This window comes from Lathyrus oleraceus, chromosome 6, assembly GCF_024323335.1.
Source record: "Lathyrus oleraceus cultivar Zhongwan6 chromosome 6, CAAS_Psat_ZW6_1.0, whole genome shotgun sequence".
NCBI classification, from domain to species: Eukaryota; Viridiplantae; Streptophyta; class Magnoliopsida; order Fabales; family Fabaceae; genus Lathyrus; species Lathyrus oleraceus.
Genome location: NC_066584.1, coordinates 42,658,470 through 42,671,890, shown reverse-complemented (window position 1 = coordinate 42,671,890; position 13,421 = coordinate 42,658,470). Strand labels below are relative to the sequence as shown.

At 32.4% G+C, this 13,421-nt stretch overlaps 1 protein-coding gene across 1 annotated transcript; it reads left to right on the top strand.

The window, feature by feature from the left end:
* The first annotated feature begins 2,046 nt into the window (after positions 1 to 2,046).
* LOC127091690 (arabinogalactan protein 41) lies at positions 2,047 to 2,605 on the top strand. The gene is made up of 2 exons (XM_051030372.1): positions 2,047 to 2,275; positions 2,420 to 2,605. The coding sequence occupies exons 1-2, from the start codon at positions 2,167 to 2,169 to the stop codon at positions 2,491 to 2,493; spliced, it is 183 nt and encodes a 60-aa protein (XP_050886329.1). The 5' UTR covers positions 2,047 to 2,166; the 3' UTR covers positions 2,494 to 2,605.
* The last annotated feature ends 10,816 nt before the right edge of the window (positions 2,606 to 13,421 follow it).

Genomic DNA, 13,421 nt, shown 5'->3' with positions numbered 1-13,421 from the left:
TATCGAGAAAAACCCAAAAGAATGGTCATCGCAACCACGAACAGGTTCGGGAGTCGGTTATGCAAGGGGAAGGTATTAGCACCCCTCACATCCATCGTACTTAATGAGAACCATCTAGGATGTCTACGCTTGAATGAGTATCGTTATCTTAATGCTTACTTGCTAAAGGTTTACAGAGTGGAAATGAATTTTTTATTAGTGTACTCGCCAAGGATTTGGATCCTCGTGCCTATGTATGTTCACTTGTTGAAGTGAGAAATCAGAGCCTCGTACTTCGCGATAAAAAATATATATTTGTTTGGTTGATTTTATACCTTTGAAAAAAGGGTTTTCGGTGTGATTCCCTAAGGCTCAAACAAAAGGTTCGATGAGTTGATATTGATTTTAGGTTATACGAACAAACATAAAAGCATTGTTGTTGGTTTTGTCAATCACAATCATTGGGTTCAGGTAAAATTGAAACCTGATAGTCCATTACCACCCGTCACTGACCGTTGGAGACAGAATTGTACTGAAGATGCAAAAGTATGGGAATCAACATATGCAAGACAAATTAGGCACTAGGAAGATGAAGTTAGGAAGTCATCCTAAGTTGTTATGTAATATTGTACGTAGAACAACTTTTGTGAAAAATATGTATCTGTTATATGTGATGGATTTTTAATCTAACCATTTGTGCAAAAAAAATTGAAAATTCATGTTTCTGATAATTTTGGGATCATACCAAAAATTTGGCAATTTTGAAAATTTTAATATTCCGAAAATTTAAAATTTTCGAGATTTTTAAACATTTTATGCAAAATTCATGATTTTCAATATATCTTTATCGAAAATTTTGAAAATTTTGATATGTTTCATCCGAAAATATGTATCTGTTATATGTGATGGATTTTTAATCTAACCATTTGTGCAAAAAAAAATTGAAAATTCATGTTTCTGATAATTTTGGGATCATACCAAAAATTTGGCAATTTTGAAAATTTTAATATTCCGAAAATTTAAAATTTTCGAGATTTTTAAACATTTTATGCAAAATTCATGATTTTCAATATATCTTTATCGAAATTTTTTATATGTTTCATCCGAAAATTTGAAATTTACGGTATATGTCTTACGAGAGCGGTAAAAATCTGTAAATTCATAAAAAAAATTGATATTCACTTTTAATTTCTAGTACAAAACTGAAAATTTCAAAAAAAAATAAATTTTTGCAAGGATATCAAAGTAAATTTGCTTAAAATAGAGGGGTGTCAGATTCAAGTGGGGGTGTCAAGTTAAATGTTTTATAAACATTCTAGTAGTTTGTTAGTACTGTTATGATTTATTTATAATAATAAAAGGGGTATTTTAATTACCATTTTGACTGGCGATGAATATTAACCTCTAAAATGGAAATCATTGATTTTATTCTTTCTCTGGTTTATTATTAATTTTAATTTTACATTTTAATTAGATGTATTTTGAATTTTTGTTAATATGGATTATTTAATTAATTATTCACCCATCTCTTAATTTTTAATTATAAGGCTTTTTTTCATTATATTTTTTTAAAAAAAATTTGAAAATAAATTTATTACTTTTTCGAAATATTGTAAATTTTTATTTCTTAAACTAATTGACTATTCCATTAACTATGTAAACCATCAAACTCATAGTACATGGTCTAACAATAATTCATTAAGTAAATAATTTTAAACCAACACATCAAAATTAAATATACTATTTACTTATTAATGCTAAAATTCATTTTATTTTTGGAAATTCCCTTATTTAAAATAACTAAAAATGAAAAAATTGATATCAAATATTAGACACGTATACAATCTATAATCAAACCAATGATACATTACACAAATGCACAAGGCACAACAAACCTATCAAATTCTAGAAAATAAAGAAAAAATATATTAATTTAGACTATTGACTAAAAATGCAATCTTTTCTCTCTAAATGTGCGGGTGCACCTCTAATTTCTACATCTCAAAATTGTTAACTCTTTCCTATGAAATTTTCCAATGTGCTTATAAAAGGAACACATATCTCATTGTAATCACCACCCGCCCATAGTTTGATACTATTCTCTCTCCTTTTTCTTTCTCTTTTAAAGTTCGAAAGAAATTAAAGAGAGAATAAAGTTTAAGGAGAGAGAATAGTTGATATATAAAAATGGCAGTTTCATTCGGGGTGATCTTATTCCTTGGTCTTATCTTTGCATCTTTATTATCAATGGTTTGTTCGCAATCCATTGCTCCAGCACCTGCTCCCACGAGTGATGGTAAGTTATCTTAAAGATTCTATTTGTCTTCTCTTGTATTTCTTTTGTTTATAGATCTATATAATATTTTGGATTTGTGTCAATGTTGTTGTTTGGTTGCATAACTCATGGCTAATAGTTTAAAAATTTCCTTGAAATTTGCAGGCACATCAATTGACCAAGCAATAGCATATGTTCTAATGTTCTTGGCCTTGGTTCTCACTTACATCATGCATTAAGGCATCAAACATTGGACTATAATTCAAGGACATGTAAAATGTAATAGGAGGAAGGAATATGTTATAATTCGACTATTGCAAATTTGAATAAATTCCATTTTCTCCTTGGATATTCTCATTCTCATTTTCCAGTTATTTTATTCTAAATCGTTTTTAGTTGTTAGTAACAATGGAGGAAAAATAAACAAATAAAAAAGGATAGAATAATTACGCTTTAGAGTATATTCACTAATGATCTTTAAGTAGAATTTTATAGCAGAATGAAAATGTTTTTTATTTTATCTTTTTCTAAACAATGAAAAAACTTGAAATAAAAAGTGGCTTACTTAGATTTTATTGAAAATTCTTTAATTAAAAAGAATATAAAAGTGTGCACTGTTTAAGAATATTATTTGACCAAAATGTGCGTGAGTTTCATAAAAAATGACGTGGCTAAGGACCATTCATCGATAATATGTGAGAGTAGTGTTTTAAAAATTAGATCAAACCGGCCAAAATAAATAAAAACCAACAAATTAATAGATTAAATATTTGTTTTTTACCTCACAAAATGACACCATTTTATTAATATAAGAAACAAAATAAAATTATAAATAAACTTTGTTTAAAATTTATATGTAATAACTTTTTTTTTAATTTACTAAACACTCTGATATATTTTATTAGAGAAATGATTTAGTCAAAATTGACATTACACCATATTTTTATACTATACAATTTATTATTTTATTTTATTTATTATTATGATGAAAATAAAAATTTGTGCTGCAGTTAAATTAAAGCTGAAGAAGTGTAAACATACGGTGTAACCATTTTGGTGTAAGCATAGCACAACTCATTTTGTTATTCAATTTATTTTGTAAATTTGAAATTTTGAAATTTTATAGTTGTTGTGATTTTTTTTAGAAATCGAGTTATCATGTTTGATCAGTTTAATAATTATATATTTTTTATTATAGAGATTAGTTTAATATAAATTAATAATGTGATTCGATCGGTAATTCAATGGTTCGATCAATAAATCAATAATTAAGTATTTTCAACTATTTTATGATCAATTTGATTTTTAAAATACTCTTTTGGTAAATTAGTTTTAAAAACAGTTTTAAAGATAAAATAAAAATCCTATTTGATAATTCGATTTTTAAAAATTGTTTTTAAACTAATATAAAATAATAAATATTTTTATTAGTTAGGAATTATAATTTTAGTGAATTATATTTAAATATACAAATGTACAATTTTATTATTAAATCAAGTCGAGATAGAAATTTCTTATAATTAAATATATAAATTTTTTTCCAGAGTTGAATTAATAACTTGTTCACATAAAATGTTATCAAAGTACTATAACATATATCAATATTCGAAACATAAATAAATATCAAACTAAACCAACATAAGAACACATACGCGTATGGCAACATAAGACGCGTACCCAGACGTGTATGGCAAGTAGACAAACATGCATGAGACACGTATTCAAGCGTGTATGAGTTCTTTCAGGATAAAATCCTCCTCCACCCATATGTGTATCCATACGCGTATGGAATGGAGTAGTTTTCCCATACGCTTATGCAAAGCATTTTTCACAGGTTTTGACACCCAAATTTGTCCAAAAAACTCATTTGAGCATTTAAAAGAAGAAGAGTGATATTTTGATGTTTTTATCTTGGATTTGGCGATATAAAGTTCATATGGAGCAAGAAAAACACAACGTGAAGCACCAATTCACCAAATTCTTCAAATTCTAGGTTACTTATCACTTAAGCCTAGGGGTATCAACTAGAAACTATATTGTTTTTATAATCAAATGTTTGAGTTTATTTCTAATCTACTATGGACATAGGGCTTGATTTGAATACCAAAGTTTTATTCACCAAGTTATTACAAGGTCAATTTAGGATATCAAACGAGTTTAATTTCAAACTCTCATTTCTAGCATACTTTTCTTATTATTTTACACGCTATTAAATTTTTTTTAGTTTTATCTTTTGCAAACAAACAAATGGTAAAACCCCCACACACCATTTTGTTCAATTAAAATTAAACTGAACTCTAAAATATAACGCAGTCCTCGAGATCGATACTTTGGTAACTACCGATATTATTACTTGTTAACTTATCGATCACATCTCATCCAGAACAGTCACACGCTTAGTAAGAGAGAAGCATGATGTTACCAATTGATGTTATGTGATTCTCACCATGAATTCAAAAGATATGACAAGTGTGTCAAAAATTCCTATTGTGTGTGATTTTCCGAAGTCTTTCCTGAGGATGTTACTTCTCCCCCACTAGAAAGGGAAGTGGAATTCTTTATAGATATTGTTCCAGGATCTGCTCCAATTTTTATCGCTCCATATTGAATGTCTCTCATTGAGTTAAGGAAATTAAAGGGTTAGTTGGAAGAGCTGCTAGCAAAGTATTTCATTCAGCTTAGTGTTTCTTCATGGGGAGCTCCTGTGTTGTAGGTCAAGAAGAAGGACGGTAGTATGCGATTGTGCATCGACTACCGCCAGTTGAACAAGGTTACCATAGAGAACAAATACCATTTACCACGAACTGATGACCTCCTGGATCAGTTGAAAGGAGTTTGCATGTTCTCGGAGATTGATCTCAGGTCGGGGTACTATCAAATTCGGGTGAAGAGTTCGGACACGCCAAAAACCATTTCTAGGATGCGGTATGTGCATTATGAATTTCTGGTTATTCCATTTGGAATAACCAATGTTCCTGTCGTCTTTATGGATTACATGAATCAGGTGTTCCAACCATATTTGGACTAGTTCGTGGTGATCTTTATAGACGACATCTTGACTTACTCACAGACTCTTGAAGATCTTGTAGAACACTTGAGGATTGTGTTATTTATCCTCCGAGAAAATTATTTGTTCATGGAATTTAGTAAGTGTGAGTTTTGGATGTCTGAAGTGAAGTTCCTTGGTCATGTCATATCTGAAGGAGGCGTGGTCGTAGATCCGTCAAAAGTGGAAGGTATGGTAAATTGGGAACGACCAAAGAGTGCGCCTAACATTTGAAAGTTTCTTGAATTTGACAGGCTATTCATTATGAGATTCTCTAAGTTGGCATTACCGTTGACAAGACTTACAAAAAAAGGAAATTTCCTGCAAATAGAGCTTTCAGAAGTTAACTACTGCTATACATATTCTAAACATATATAATTTGTATGTATTTAATATGTAAAAGTTTTTAGTCAAAATAAAATATACCGTGATATTATTTTATAAAATTAATTATTTATATATTTATTTAATATGATATATATATATATATATATATATATATATATATATATATATATATATATATATATATTAACGAGAAGATGTTAGCGTTTTGATTCTTTAGAAAGAAAAAAAACTTAAGTGGATGAAAATAAAATAATAGCACTCTCACATTTATTAGTTATAATTTTATTATTTATTAGTTATAACTTTATTATACAAAACATTACATGCGGATATTACGTGCGGAAATTCTTACCGTATTATAGAAAAAATAGTACACCCTAATCATTAATCATTCTGAAGTTAAGAATAAGAAATCAAAATATTATCAAAATGTCGTTTATGAAAATTTGGTGTTTTCCAGGTGTTTTTATTTTCTAGATTTTTCCAAACAAGAAATTGAAATTGGAAACTAAAACAACTTTTACAAGTTTTCTAATTTTAGTTTTTAAAACTGAAAAACAAAATTAATTTTCAAAACTACTATTTTAAAAAGAGTTTATCAAACAAATTCTTTAGTTTTTAGTTTTTAAAAATTAAAAAACAGTTTTTGAGAAGCATTTCAAACAGACCCTAAATCTCTAGAATTTTAAATGATTCTTCTTTTTGCCAATTGTTCTCTACTAGGCATACTATCTTGCATTATCTCGAGCCAAATAACTTAATCTTATGTGGTACATTTTTCTTCCATAAATGTTTTAATGCATTTATTTCTTCTTCTCCAAGTTGGTCTCCCTGTCCAACAAAGTTTGCATTTTCTGCATACCTGTATAATGACCTAACATAATAGTTTTTTTATATCATTTTTAAGATTTAATCTCTTATCTTGTAAAAGGTTATTAGAATTTCATATTATCCTCACTTTACAAGCACCTTAACTCGACTGATCCGTTACAGATCTATGAAAGTTTTTCTCATTGATTCTTCCTTCACAAAATTTATTTACCTCCTTTTTCACACCCTTCACATCTTCTACCATTCCTTTGTTTTCCTTAACACAAGAAATGAAACTATTTTTATATCTCACCCTCAAAATACTGTGAAAAAAATTGTATTCAAGTCTTCTTCCCTTGTGCATGTCACTCTTGATTTTTGTCTTAATAAGATTTATTTGTATTGAAGATTTTTCAACATGTTTTTTGTTAATAGCTTTCTTTTCTCTACCTCTTCAGATACCAATTCCTATTCACAATTTTCTGATATCATATCCAATTCATTTACCTCATTTACTTCATCATCAACTTTCATATCCAACCATCCATAAACTTCCTTATTCCACCACCTTGTTCTATTTTTAATGCCTTTAACTTTTCCTTTAGAATATAAGCTTTTCTCCCTTCTATCCTCCTTGATTTCCATTTGTCATCCATAAACTTCCCAAAAACTGAATGATCTAGCCAATAATTGTTTATCCTAAAGGGTTTAGGGCTCCAATTGGATTCATTTTCCTTCAACCAAATAGGACAGTGGTATGATATATTTGTTGGACCACTTAGTTGACCTACCACTTTCCATTTATCTATTTGTACTTGTCGAAAAGTATAAGAGTGAGTGGTATCCCTATTCGAGTAAGGGATACTCATAGGTCTGTATAGTTAAGGGTGGTTAGGGCTTACTCTCGATGGTGAATGTAACACCATAAATCCCGACTCTTAATATAAAAGAGAAATTCATAATTTAGGATGCTACTCAAAACACAACATGCATACTTCATAAATATTTTTGAAATCTTGCAGTGGAACTCAAATAAAATCACATGACTTCAACCATTTTCATCAAGTCGAAAATACTTAATTAAAATAACATAATTCAAAAATTAACTCAAAGCAAAGAATACGCCATGTTCCCGATGTTACAGATCAAAACATATAAACCAACTAAATAGTGATAACTATAAAATACGAAAGAAAGATGCATGCCCATCTTCCAACTCACAAGCAACTACTCATGCTGAGCATATGTACAAAAATTCACAAAGCCACACAAAACAAACAAGAAAGAGGTGACAATACATCTTACAAATGTTAATGGTGGAAATTAATAGCAGGATGGTAAGCGAAACAACAAAAAGTATAATATTCTAACAAAAACACAATCACAATCCAATTTATAATGAAAATGCTAATGCACTAACTTCTCCTTTAATATGCATATGGTACCAGGTTTTGGGGATCAGAGGTGTATTACTAATTGCCTCTGTCTCTGGTTCCTCTCTGAATTGTGTCCCTCTTTGGACATGAGACCGTCAGGGTTCCTCTTTGAACCTGATCTCACTGGACCGAAGTCCTACTTAACTCCAAAATATATTCATGCATGATCATGGATAGCCAACAAGCATGCAACTCAAACAATCATCAACATCTAATCTCAAAATTTACTCAAAATAGGTTCCAGTCTTGAACCATGAGTTTGCCAATAATCAGGCCTCACTATAATCCCATTGGATTACTCATCTCAAAATTATAATTTAATTAAATAATTATAATTTATTTAAATAATTATAATATATCTCAAATTGAGTGAAGATGTGTTATTACTCAACAACTCTAAAATTAATCAAGATTCTCAAAAACATCTCAACAAATTATTATATTATTTATAACTCAAAGAACTCAAAAACAGCTCAACAACAACTCTTAGTTCTTAAAATGACTATAGATTACTCTAAAGTGCTAAAAAAAATACTCTATTGACAACTTCTCACATGTGATAACTCTACAAACTCTAAGGGCTGACAGTTTAAATAAAATTACTCGAAATTAACCCAAAGGTCACAGAAAGTTCACTAATGTCAAAAACTGCTCAAAAATCAGTAAAAAAACTCCCCGAATTCGAAACTGCCGGGAAAAAAAAGCACGAAACCTCCCAGAACCGCCGACGACTTACAGTCGTACGGCGCCGCCACCGCCGTGCGGCATCCCTCTGGCGTACACCTGCGCCCAAACGTCGTTGATTTTTTATTATTATTTTTACTAGGGAACTTATGCCCGACATAATATTTATTACTGAATAAATGAGCATTCATTCTTATTTCCCTTTTATTCCTGTTTATTTATTTGCTTACCATTGTTTCTAATTGCTGTGAGAATTGCCTTGAGTCTCGAGTTGGCTTTTCTAGGAATAAACTATTATCTGATGTTGTGCTCAAAAGTTTTATTGAAGGTCTCTGAGGAAAATGCTCGGCCAAAGATATATTCTTATTCATTGTCCCAAAGTTTATACTTGGTTTGAGGCTAACATAACAGGGACTCACCTTATGAATTATCAATATAAGAAAAAGACTATTTTTCAGGGATTAAACCCTCTCACAAAACAAATATTTTTGAGGGGTCAACTCACCTTGCAATACAGGTCATCACATTTTTAGAGGGGTTTTCCACGTCGTTGATTTTCCAGAGGCTTAACCCCTCCCAAAACCTGGCACCCTTTTTTATGTTGCAGACATGTAGGCGTAGATGCAGACTAGGTGATTGTTTTGACATTTTTTCATTTTAGTATTTTACCACCATCTTCATCATACTTGAATAAAAAAATAGAACATTTTCATCAATCATATTCAATCATTAATCTTTATCAAACATTTTCGTTTTAGTATTTTTCCACCATCTTCCTCACACTTGAATAAAAAAAACATAGCATCTTCATCAATCATATTCTATCATTAATCTTCATCAAACATTAATATAGCAGATTATGGGACAACAACAACCATTAACATCAAAAAATCACATTCAAACATTAACTCATATGAATCAAAAAACAAAGATTATGGGTAACAAAATCATAGTAGAAAATTTTCTTCTAATAGAGAAACAAACGCATTCCATTAGAAATCCACAAAACAAATAAATAAATAAATGAAAACAAAGGAAAGGAAAAAGAAAGAAGTTGTCAGTGTTGTTGTCTCCGCCAATGATACACCGCCACCATCATCTCTAGTCAGAAAACCACAATGGTCGCACAAAGTCCACGAACAACCTCATCACAACCGCATCTTCATAAGAAGTTACTCTTCACCACAAATCTGCTAGTTTCTTCCTTTCATGTTTGTTCTGCAAATTTGCGGTGTTGTGAGAGAGAAAAAAGGGAAGTTTTCTAATGAATGAAAGGAGGGAGATGCCTCGCTCTTGACTACAACACTTAGGTTTTGCTTATTTATTTCATTTAATGTTCTATTGTTATATTCTTTTAATGTCTTTTGTCTAGGGGGTGCCCCTCACAAACACACAGTTTTGTTTACCCAATAATATGTGCAAGGGGTAACCCCATATAATGTAGTTTTTTTGTTTTCTATGTTGCAAGGGGTTTAACCCCAAGTAACATATTAATTTAGTGAGGGGATTAACCCCTAGAATTTACCCCCAAGCAAAATAAGGTTTTTCTTGTAATTTATGGAGTGGTAAGCTACTAAGAGAGGGGTGAGTCAAAATCGCCACTTTGTTTTGTGGTTTGTTATCTTTATCTGTGTGGCTTTATTGTGGGGTTTTGATTGCCTTAGTTGAAAATCCATGGTGTTTATTACAACATCCCTTAGTTATGCATATCCTTTTGTGATTCAACAGAAGAGAACTCGGTGAGAACTTCATTCATTGCTTTGGAGAAAATATTACATGATGGTGTAAAGCTGATTTTACATGTATGAAAATAGAAATAATCATCTCATTAAGGTTTATCATAGCTGACTCTAGGCAACATTCATCGTTGTCTGTTGCAATTACCAAGTTAGAACAATTAATGTTATGCATGGTAGGAAGGTCAATCCCTTTCTTCGATTGTTGATCATTATATCTCCCGCGTGTCTGTTAAGGGAAACCATATTGACTTCCATTGCGCTATTTTTACCTTTCTTGTCTCGGTCATGTTGTAGAGCTTTGTCTATCCTTCAGGCTCCATATACATCGGAACATATTGTCATTGGCTCTTCGTGAAGTTATGGTATTTCATCTTAAGGTTGACTGGAGAGGCTACCACATCCAACGTCACATCGAAGGGTCATCCTAGGATGCCAGTGTCGACGCTTTTACATTGGACTACCAGGAACTATAGGTATACCGTTCTAGTATCTCTCCCTTCTCCAAGGGTGGTCATTAGCTTGATGTACTACCAGGGGCAAGTCATTTTTCCGTTAAAGGCGCATAGATTGGATTCATATGGTGACTGCTTTTCCTTTTGTAGCCTGAGTTTCTCAAAACAATTTATGTACATGATGTCACACGAAATCCCTTTGTCGATGAGAATTCTCAACACATCAAAGTTTGTCACTTTCATCGTTATCAGCAATACGAAGATTGCATTTGATATTCTGCTCAACTTTTCTCTATTATGCAACCTAAGGATAAGCCTCTCCAATTTCCATCAAAATCTTCCTCTCTTTCTCTATTAACCGTCATTAAATCAAAAATTATTATCTTAATTATACCATTAGACGAGTTCTTTGGCCTGGGAGACCTCTAGTAATAAATAAGATGTATTGGTGTTTCCCATCTGGTCTTATTCCTCTCTGCCACTATTGTCTTTATTACCTTTGGCTCTGATGACAACCTCTATGGTTTTCTTAGGAGATCCCTTTTCCCAACAAGGGGGTCATTTTTTCCTCGGCCACTCGTCCTACATCTTGTGTTCTTTCCTTCTTTCTCGATCATCATTCTGACTACTCTCCTAGGTGTATCGAGTAAGGCCCCCTTTATTAACCAATTCTTTGATTGTGTCCTTCAAGCAGATGCATTTATCAATATTATGATTATGGATTTTATGAAAATGACAAAACCTCGTCTTGTTAATTCTAGATGATCCCTTCACTGGGTAGAAGTTTCTTATATCGGCTTCCTTTAAGTCCATATTTGCATATTATTATAGAGTTTTATTCCTTGACGTGTTCAATGGAGTGTATGATGAGAACCTAGGCTAAGGTTCCTTGTCTCCATCGTCCCAACGATATTTATGGTCCTTCTCTAGTTCCCTTCGTTTCTTGGGTTTCTAGTCCCTCAACCTTTCTCTACCTCTTCGGAAAATAGTTCCTCATTGTAGTTATGTAGGATTGGGCCCTAGTTAAGAGATCATTTAAGTTGTAAGTTCCATCTAACCATGGTTTCTCGCAGAACATATAGTTCTTCCTTAACCCCTTTTTAAATATCCAACACTTTAATTTATCTCCTACATCTACTTCCACTTTTATAAACTGATTAATGTACTCTTATAGGGTTTCCTTCTTCTTTAACTAGATCTCATTGAGTACGGCTATTGTAGTGGGTTGTCGCTTTCGGGCGATGAACTGGGTGGTAAAGGACTCATAAATATCCTTCCAAGAATTTATGATCCCATCAGAGAGTACATTGAACCACGTCATAGAGGCCCCTTATAGATTTAACCTGAATAGTTTGCATTTCATGACCCCATGGGCATGGTAGTAGTCAAGAATGGTAGCTACATGTTTAACGTGCTCGTCTGGGTCTTTCGTGCCATCATAGCTCTCAATCTTTGGAGGTTTCTCAAAAGAATTTGAGATTCTCTTCCACTCAAGAACCTACACTTCGATACCATGAAACGGTAAACCTCTGGTGTAATGGGATTGCCACCTCTTCCTCCTGAATCATATGGAGGAGTCTGATGTTCTCGTCATCGAATATGATCTGATGATCTAGGGACCGCTCTGCATAGAGAAAAGGTATCAACAAGATCAACTATAACACAACTCTCTGGTCATCGTGTAAAGGTGTCTCACAAATAGAGTGGTCCCTAAGAGTAGCATACTATAATTTTTCTTTGATTCAAAGTATTATTTCAGCCAATGAGTGTGAATTATTTTGTTGCACCAGGTTATAAATATTTTTAAGCAGATCGTTCGCCCCTTGGATGCATAAATTGGCTTGCAACTGTTAGAGACTTTGAAACATCTTTTGTCTAGGACTTAAAAATTATGAAGGGGTGGCTTTGAGGACTGTCTTTTGAGTAGTTGTTGAGAAGATAAGAAGGTCGGGAGAACTTAGAACATGCCTTGGTCGATTGTTAAAAGGACTCGATTTTGAGGTGTAGGAGCGAAAAGAGAGGTTACTAGGATTAGATTGTCCTTAGTCAGAGGAGGAAGCAAAGCATCCTTCCTAAGACCGGGAGTGTTGAATGCAGCGATGATGTTGTGCAGAGCGGCAAATCAAGTAGATTTTGATGTTGTCATGGTTTCACGGGATCGGTTGATGGTTCACATAGGAAGGAGAATGGTTGTCCGAACAGGAAATAGATCATATTTTTTCTATTGCCATGAAAAGGTGGTGGTTTCTCATGGAGATTCGCATGAATTAGATGTCAATCCTGACAGACGGCGTCAATGTTCCGTGCGAGAACCAGAAATAGGTTTTGATGGAGATAAATAAGGTTCAAGTGTGCCCTTCCGTCCGGTGCAACGAAGTGGGATGCACCTCCAAGATTAGCTCTCTAATGCATAAGTCAGTGAATGAATGAGAAATAGTTTAAGAGTGAGAATGACATGGATACCTAGAATTGACGCGTATAAAGCTTATAACTGCTTCCTTCTAACTGAGTGCATCATGCAAATCGCCATTCAATTAGATTCATCGATGAGATATAGGAAAGAGGTTGGAATCATGTGTTTCGTCGTGCTTAAGTAAGGTACACTTGTTTCTCATGCATTTTTGTGTGGTGCTTGTGATTGGGATGTTGTAC

What these genes read in the sequence shown, in the direction of transcription:
- LOC127091690 (XM_051030372.1), top strand. Translation starts at nt 2,167, where the DNA reads ATGGCAGTTTCATTCGGGGTGATCTTATTCCTTGGTCTTATCTTTGCA. An exon ending in ACCTGCTCCCACGAGTGATG is followed by an intron (nt 2,276 to 2,419) that starts GTAAGTTATCTT and finishes TGAAATTTGCAG; the next exon opens with GCACATCAATTGACCAAGCA.